The following is an 8,949-nucleotide window of genomic DNA, read 5'->3' on the forward strand; positions in this document are numbered from 1 at the left end:
CCTCTGATGTTTCGGAGGTCCGTGTGTGCTCTGCTCTTATTTTGTATTGTTTTAAGGACTTTGAGATTGAATACTGTACGTTCGTTATCTCCACATCCATCTTGCTTGATAATAATTTTCCGTCATCGTTCTATTCCGCTTTCTGTTCGATCCGTTTTCCGTTCGGCCTACGTTCTGCACTGTCGTCTGAACCGTATAACTATGGTACCCCAAAGCGTAACAGACGGATGGAAGGACGAACATTCCGATCACTATTATACCTTCCCACTCTTAAGGGTCCTTTCGGGTAAATATGGTGCACTTGTTTATTTTTAACTTGGAAAATCCCGTTTATTTTTATCGCGTGGGGGAGCGGAGTAGCGTCGACACGAGAAAGGTGAGTTTGATGTTATTATTTGGAATAAGGATAAGAATACATTTTGTTAATATAAGGTCCGTCTTTAATTTCATATAGGCCTATTATTATTTTTTAATTATGTCGATCATGTTGTGTAAATGTTTTGTTAAGAACCACGTAATTTGCTTCCCCACACAATAGGTCAATTATTGTGTTAAAATAATAATTATAGTAAAAATGAACTACTACGAAATCTATCGAGTTTACCTCGAATGTGTGTGTGTTAATTTCACCTGAGTAATCGAGCTGGGGGCTCATCCAAAACTTTAACTTTGTCGTTTTCATAATTTTTCACACACTCCTCCCTAGTATACAACAATCACCTGGGCTAATTTCAACCAAACTTGACACTGAGTAGCATCCTTGTAAAAGGGGATTCAAATTAAATTCACTAAAAGGCTAAATATTATGAAACTAACACTTTATACCTGTCTTGTGTGGATTCAATTAAGTTAAGGAAATTCATGCTCATTTGGGGCTAGAATGGCCTGTTGGGCCACATTATTTGAATGTAGGTTCAAAATTTTACATGGGAATATAAAAGAGGGGGGGGGGGATCTTTTGAAAATTGCAGGATCACTGATCATTGTTATCCATATGGGCCTCTCCATTGAATCCATCTTCTACTCTACATACTCATAAAATGATATTTGTTAAAGAAGAAGGTATGGTTTCCATACAAATTTTGCCCTGTGATTTTCTAAAAAATGAAACTGGTGTAAAAGTTGAAAACTCATGCTTTTTAAATAATTGAAATTCAATGCAGAAAAATCAAACAAGTCATTTTTCTCACATGTGCTTTTAAATGCTAATTATGACGTCATAAACATGTGCATTTTCCCGTATTTTCTTAAAAAGTTGCAGAAGACACCAATTTTCAATGGAATTTTCTTTCAGACAACATTGTCCACAGGCATCGCCCACAAAGATCTTGAGATATGTTATTAACTATTGAATTTTGCACAAAATATCAAAAAATTAACGTGGGCGACGGCTGTGGACACTGTTTTCTATGGGAAAATCACCCTTGAAATGTGCCATTTTGAGGCTTTTTCTGTTGAAATAGAGAAATGCTTCAAATTAATGACGTCATATTTGCAGAATGGTAAACCTTCATGCCATATTCTTTCCTGATTTATCAAAGTCATTTATTTAACTAAATATTTAAGCCAGTTTCAAAACTTTTTGATGTCATTACATTTTTAGGGCACAATAAAGCTAAAACTATACCTTCTTCTTTGAAATGACTATACTAGTATGTAACTATGTTATTTTATTTTGCAGTTTGCTCTTAGATGAAAAGATCAAGTTGAACCAGTAATCAATGTTGACCCCGCAGATAACCCCTCCCAACAGTTTGTCCTCCCAAACCCCTCCCGGTCACCCCCAGTTTGTAGAGGTTAATCCAAAGTACATATGTATCCTGTGTAACAACGTACTTCATGATGCGGTACAAACCCCTTGTGGACACCAACTCTGTCAGTCCTGCGCTGACAATTACCTCCAGGCGGGGGGCATCAGACAGTGTCCTTACCAGGAGGAAATGTGTGAAATGCTGCAGAAAGAGGGGGTAAATATGCTGAATATATCATAGAATTTAATTTTCTTATGTACAGTATTTGTGGATTATGTGCTCTTAACATAATAGGCATAAAAATGTGTAAGCAAATTAAGTTGCCCTTGAAAACTTTGAAGGAGTTCAAAACGAGTCTGGAAATGACAGTTATTGGTTTGCATTAGATGAGCATGAAGCTGAACTACTGTAAAGGCACCAAAATACTGAACATGCATTTACTGTGACATACCATTTTAGTCTGTATATATCTGTTTCGGAGAAAATCTCTATTTCAAAATAAAATCAATAAATAAATGATTTAAGTCAGTCAGTAGGACAATCAAATCACTACGAAAATCATTTTGATCATCAGAGAAATATGATAGAATTGAAAAATGTACAGATTTTGAATGTAGATTCTGAATTTTTTTATGTGTTTTAGATAATACCAGATACCAGTGCTCGTAGAGAGATTCGGCAGCTGAAGGTTTACTGTCCAAATCAAGTCAGGGGATGCCAAAAAATTGTCAAGTGGAAAGAACTAGAGGTGTGAAAGCATGTACTGAAAAAAAGATATTTTACTGTAGACAAAACGTGCCCAAAGATTTTGATTATATGCATTTTATATGTTGAAGTCTGTAATGCTGTTAAATGAGAATCAGAGCATTTTTATAGGCTTATGCAATTTTATTCACTTGCTTTATTCCTTGTTTTAATTTTTTCAAATTTCTAATTTCAGAAGCACACAGAAGAATGTCCACATGAACCTTTGTCCTGTCCGTACAAGGATTGGGGATGTCAGGAGATAGTGGACAGATCGAGTCTGACTGACCATCAGCGAGACTGTCCATTCATCCCCACTCAGTGTCAGTACTGTGGACAAACCATTCCACAGGAATCATTACAAGTATGACTTTTAAAATAGATAGATAACAGAGGTCATCTGTTTACTTGCTTCAATATCAAGATGCTGAGTTAGATGGCAAAAACAAGTTTCCTTTTAAACATAATGATGTTCAGCACACTACAATATGTATACATACGTACATGTATATAAAAAAATATATACTTAACCATAATTTGATGAACAATTACTGTAAAAGTGTTTGTATATTTATAAAATTACAAAGGTATAACAACTCAAATTTTCTTTTAGGCACATGAGAAAGAAAACTGTATGAAAATTCCCATTAACTGTGAATATGGTTGTAATACTGCCCCAATTCCAAGAGATCAGGTATTTCTTTTATCTCATATTTTCAATATTCTGTTGTGAATATATAGATAATTTTCTATAACCATAATACACGTAAGTGTATATAGCCATGACACAATGTGTATTTTACTAGTATGACAATCTTTTGTTTATTTTAAATACCCACTATTAATGGTTAATCAAGTGAATTTTTATCTATCAGATATCACAGCATCAGGACACCTGTCCAAGGAAGCCCCGGATCTGTAAATATGCTTCTGCAGGCTGCACATTTCAGGTAACAACATTTAACAACAGGAAAAATCAAAGTTATCCCCCTTTATAATCAGGATGTTTTAGGCAATAATATGTTTTACAAAACAACTATAGGAACCTACAAAGTTGTAGGAACGTTTTATTCAATTGTCTGTTGAAAATGTAAGTCTTTTACACTGTATGTAGACATTTTAAAAATTAAAATGATTTATTGCTCATATTTTGGATGTTGTCTTTAATAAGAGAGGAGAAAAATTCAGGGGACCAGACCAGGTTTAGAACCTGGACCTTTGGATTTTCCAGTCAGGTGCTCTACCAACTGAGCTATCTGGCCTTGTCTTATGTTCCGAATTCACCCTATCTATGGATTTATTAGAAATTAAGGCTAAAAATGAGCGCTTTGACCTATATACCCCATTAAGGTACAGTCCAGGATTAACAGTATTGTCTTAATCATAAAGGCTGTGTTGTACCTTCTTACTTCGATAGATTGTATTGTACCATCATACATAGGTTGTATTGTACCAGCATACATAGATTGTATTGTACCATCATACATAGGTTGTAGTGTATCATCATACATAGGTTGTATTTACCAGCATACATAGGTTGTATTGTACCATCATACATAGGGTGTATTGTACCAGCATACATAGGTTGTATTGTACCGTGTTACTTAGAGATGTTATACTGTACGGTACTACTCAGAAAGGTTGTGTTGTACCTTCTTACTTCGATAGGTTGTATTGTACCAGCATGCATAGGTTGTATTGTACCAGCATACATATATTGTATTGTACCAGCATACATAGATTGTAGTGTACCATCATACATAGGTTGTATTGTGCCAGAATACATAGTTTGTATTGTACCAGCATACATAAGTTGTATTGTACCATGTTACTTAGAGATGTTATACTGTACAGTATTACTCAGAAAGGTTGTCTTACTTACCTGGATTTTATTGTAGGGGCTAGCTGAGGAGGTGGAAGGTTGTACTGTATCATCTTACTGACATGTTATATATTGTAATGTGTTATTTATATTGTAGGGACTAGCTGAGGAGGTGGAAGGTTGTACTTTATGGTCTTACTGACATGTTATATATTGTAATGTGTTATTTATATTGTAGGGACTAGCTGAGGAGGTGGAAGGTTGTACTGTATGGTTTTACTGACATGTTATATATTGTAATGTGTTATTTATATTGTAGGGCCTAGCTGAGGAGGTGGAAGGTTGTACTGTATCATCTTACTGACATGTTATATATTGTAATGTGTTATTTATATTGTAGGGTCTAGCTGAGGAGGTGGAAGGTTGTACTGTATGGTCTTACTGACATGTTATATATTGTAATGTGTTATTTATATTGTAGGGACTAGCTGAGGAGGTGGAAGGTTGTACTGTATGGTTTTACTGACATGTTATATATTGTAATGTGTTATTTATATTGTAGGGCCTAGCTGAGGAGGTGGAAGGTTGTACTGTATCATCTTACTGACATGTTATATATTGTAATGTGTTATTTATATTGTAGGGCCTAGCTGAGGAGGTGGAAGATTGTACTGTATGGTTTTACTGACATGTTATATATTGTAATGTGTTATTTATATTGTAGGGCCTAGCTGAGGAGGTGGAAGGTTGTACTGTATCATCTTACTGACATGTTATATATTGTAATGTGTTATTTATGTTGTAGGGTCTAGCTGAGGAGGTGGAAGGTTGTACTGTATCATCTTACTGACATGTTATATATTGTAATGTGTTATTTATGTTGTAGGGGCTAGCTGAGAGGTGGAAGGTTGTACTGTATGGTCTTACTGACATGTTATATATTGTAATGTGTTATTTATATTGTAGGGCCTAGCTGAGGAGGTGGAAGGTTGTACTGTATGGTCTTACTGACATGTTATATATTGTAATGTGTTATTTATATTGTAGGGACTAGCTGAGGAGGTGGAAGGTTGTACTGTATGGTCTTACTGACATGTTATATATTGTAATGTGTTATTTATATTGTAGGGACTAGCTGAGAGGTGGAAGGTTGTACTGTATCATCTTACTGACATGTTATATATTGTAATGTGTTATTTATTTTGTAGGGGCTAGCTGAGAGGTGGAAGGTTGTACTGTATGGTCTTACTGACATGTTATATATTGTAATGTGTTATTTATATTGTAGGGCCTAGCTGAGGAGGTGGAAGGTTGTACTGTATGGTCTTACTGACATGTTATATATTGTAATGTGTTATTTATATTGTAGGGACTAGCTGAGAGGTGGAAGGTTGTACTGTATCATCTTACTGACATGTTATATATTGTAATGTGTTATTTATGTTGTAGGGGCTAGCTGAGAGGTGGAAGGTTGTACTGTATGGTCTTACTGACATGTTATATATTGTAATGTGTTATGTGTTTATATATTGTAGGGGCCTAGCTGACATGGATGGTTTATGGAAGCTGAGAGGTGGAATGAGAGACATGTTATATACAGAAGTACATCTCCAACAAGTCACATTACAAATGGCTAAGATAGACCTACACAGTATAGACATCAGGAGAGAGGTCCAGGTAAGATAGACCTACACGGTATAGACATCAGGAGAAAGGTCCAGGTAAGATAGACTTACATGGTATAGGCATCAGAAGAGAGGTCCAGGTAAGATAGACTTACACGGTATAGACATCAGAAGGGAGGTCCAGGTAAGATAGACCTACACAGTATAGACATCAGGAGAGAGGTCCAGGTAAGATAGACCTACACAGTATAGACATCAGGAGAGAGGTCCAGGTAAGATAGACCTACACAGTATAGACATCAGAAGAGAGGTCCAGGTAAGATAGACTTACCCGGTATAGGCATCAGAAGAGAGGTCCAGGTAAGATAGACCTACACAGGATAGACATCAGAAGAGAGGTCCAGGTAAGGTAGACCTACACAGTATAGACATCAGAAGGGAGGTCCAGGTAAGATAGACCTACACAGTATAGACATCAGGAGAGAGGTCCAGGTAAGATAGACCTACACAGTATAGACATCAGGAGAGAGGTCCAGGTAAGATAGACCTACACAGTATAGACATCAGAAGAGAGGTCCAGGTAAGATAGACTTACCCGGTATAGGCATCAGAAGAGAGGTCCAGGTAAGATAGACCTACACAGGATAGACATCAGAAGAGAGGTCCAGGTAAGATAGACCTACACAGTATAGACATCAGACGGGAGGTCCAGGTAAGATAGACCTACACAGTATAGACATCAGGAGAGAGGTCCAGGTAAGATAGACCTACACAGTATAGACATCAGGAGAGAGGTCCAGGTAAGATAGACCTACACAGTATAGACATCAGAAGAGAGGTCCAGGTGTGGCTCAGTCTGTCATTTACCAAAAAGCTTCTATCTCCTTCAGTAAAAAATAGCCCATAAAAAGCTTTGCACATAGTTTATAGAACTTCTTTTACCTTCAGGAAATGGAAAGCATACGCCAGGAGGCGCGACAACAAGTGAGTGAAGCGAGAAAAGAGATAGAGGAAGTCCGTCGCCTGGCTGATGATATCAAGAGACTCAGTCGTAAATTCAAGGTTAGGGTCATTCAGATCAAATTGAAATAAAATTTTTGAAAAATTTGAGCCTTGTGAAAAGGACATGCTGATCTAGCAAGACTTTAAGATAATAGAATCTGAATTAAAAAGAAATTAATAAATTTTTACTAAATTCTATCTAGTCTAAACATTAAAACCCACAGTGGTTTCTGTGAACAGATTGATGTAGTGGAATTGACGGAGCGGATTATTCACGCAGAGAAGCAGGTGGAAGAACTAGCCCAGCCAGAGAGTTACAAGAGGACCATCAGTGACGTTAACATCCTGAGGGAGAACATCCGACGATTGAAGGACCGAGCCAACGAGCTCAGGACGATCCATACGTCAGAACAAGGGGGAGCTACTGCAACTGCCACTCCTGCTTCATCAGGTACACAACTAACTGGATTGCTTGCAGTGATATTTAGCACCTTCTTTATTTCTACATTCTTTCCTTGACAAATTCATATTTAATAAGATATGGCCTACAATGTAGCAACAAGGATGCCAAAATTAGACCCCCACTTAACTAAATTCTAATGGTTTTTAACTACAATATTTTTTTTGATTTATAGATCTGTACACAGACATTCAACAACAAGTACGGTCACTAGGACTACAGGATGCCAGACTGGCTGAACTGGATCTCCGATTCCAGATCTTAGAGACCATAAATTATGAAGGTGTATTATTCTGGAAAATTACAAACTACCGTCGGCGAAAACAAGAAGCTGTGTCAGGAAAGACTCTGTCTATTTACAGTTCACCATTTTTTACGAATCGTTATGGATACAAAATGTGTGCTCGAATTTATCTTAATGGTGATGGAATGGGCAAAGGAACACATTTATCCATTTTTTTCGTTGTCATGCAGGGGGAGTATGATGCTCTGTTGCCGTGGCCATTCCGGCAGAAAGTGACGTTTCTGATTATTGACCAGAGTGGGACTAGGAGACATTTATCGGATTCATTTAAACCTGATCCCAGTAGTTCTAGTTTTAAACGACCACTAGCAGAAATGAACATAGCTTCCGGCTGTCCTTTGTTTGTCAGCCATTCTATCTTAGAAAATTCTGGAAATTACATAAGAGAGGATACACTGTTTGTTAAAGTTATAGTCGATACTAATGGACTTGTACCTATTTAAATTATTTTTATAAACAATTGAAAATGTGTTTGAACTTTTTTGAAAAAAACATAGGTAATCAGAGATAACAGAGCTCACCTCAACGAATGTTTGTCTTTAAGTAAGTCTCAAATTAAATTAATTATCTAGAAGTGCACATCCCAAAATCACTCACCTGCAAGCCTGATAGTGTGCTCCTTATATGTATCATCTGTGCAGGTTTTGTCAACATAGGGCTCATAGTTACTTTAAAATGAACCTGCTCCAAAAATTTTGAACCTGTTCTCTCATCAAGAAAATGTAGGTTAGATCCAGCATCTGAAGCAAGCCTGGTAGTGTGCACCCTTAGATGTATCATGATTATCATCCATGCAAGTTTGGTCAACATAGGTCTCATAGCTTCTTAATGGAAATGAGACCTGCTCCAAAAACTTGTAACCTGTTCACTTATTTCGAAAATGTAGGTCAGAATCAGCATCTGAAGCAAGTCTGGTAGCATGTATCCTTAGATGTATCACCCATGTAAGTTTGGTCAACATAGATCTACATGTATGTGATTACTTTGAAACAAGATCTGCACAAAAAACATTAACCTTGACATTCTTTAGCTGAAATTGCAGCATCTGAAACCTTGACTGGTACAACGAAACACACTGGAAGCATAGGGCATAGAAGTACCTATAAATAGAACAAGCTAATTCAAAGAAGTGTGGTCCCCCACTTTCGGTGTCTTTGTGGGAAGATGCTAATTTTTATGAATAGAAATGTTGTCATGATCTTGGAGTTTGACCTTCTTTTCAAAAACTTTGACCTTGGTCA

At 36.8% G+C, this 8,949-nt stretch overlaps 1 protein-coding gene across 1 annotated transcript; it reads left to right on the top strand.

Moving 5' to 3' along the window:
- Positions 1-1,674: 1,674 nt before the first annotated feature.
- On the top strand, positions 1,675-8,175 carry LOC134278040 (TNF receptor-associated factor 3-like). Its single transcript, XM_062760356.1, has 10 exons — positions 1,675-1,967; positions 2,395-2,499; positions 2,692-2,859; positions 3,109-3,189; positions 3,371-3,445; positions 4,394-4,415; positions 5,891-5,994; positions 6,891-7,004; positions 7,185-7,395; positions 7,580-8,175. The coding sequence occupies exons 1-10, from the start codon at positions 1,722-1,724 to the stop codon at positions 8,149-8,151; spliced, it is 1,698 nt and encodes a 565-aa protein (XP_062616340.1). The 5' UTR covers positions 1,675-1,721; the 3' UTR covers positions 8,152-8,175.
- Positions 8,176-8,949: the final 774 nt, after the last annotated feature.

The sequence above is a fragment of the Saccostrea cucullata genome, unplaced genomic scaffold (assembly GCF_032062105.1).
Source record: "Saccostrea cucullata isolate Sc308-1 unplaced genomic scaffold, CSIRO_AGI_Scuc_v1 ctg390, whole genome shotgun sequence".
Classification (NCBI taxonomy): domain Eukaryota; kingdom Metazoa; phylum Mollusca; class Bivalvia; order Ostreida; family Ostreidae; genus Saccostrea; species Saccostrea cuccullata.

What these genes read in the sequence shown, in the direction of transcription:
- LOC134278040 (XM_062760356.1), top strand. Translation starts at nt 1,722, where the DNA reads ATGTTGACCCCGCAGATAACCCCTCCCAACAGTTTGTCCTCCCAAACC. An exon ending in TCAAGTGGAAAGAACTAGAG is followed by an intron (nt 2,500 to 2,691) that starts GTGTGAAAGCAT and finishes TTCTAATTTCAG; the next exon opens with AAGCACACAGAAGAATGTCC. An exon ending in ACATCAGGAGAGAGGTCCAG is followed by an intron (nt 5,995 to 6,890) that starts GTAAGATAGACC and finishes TTTTACCTTCAG; the next exon opens with GAAATGGAAAGCATACGCCA.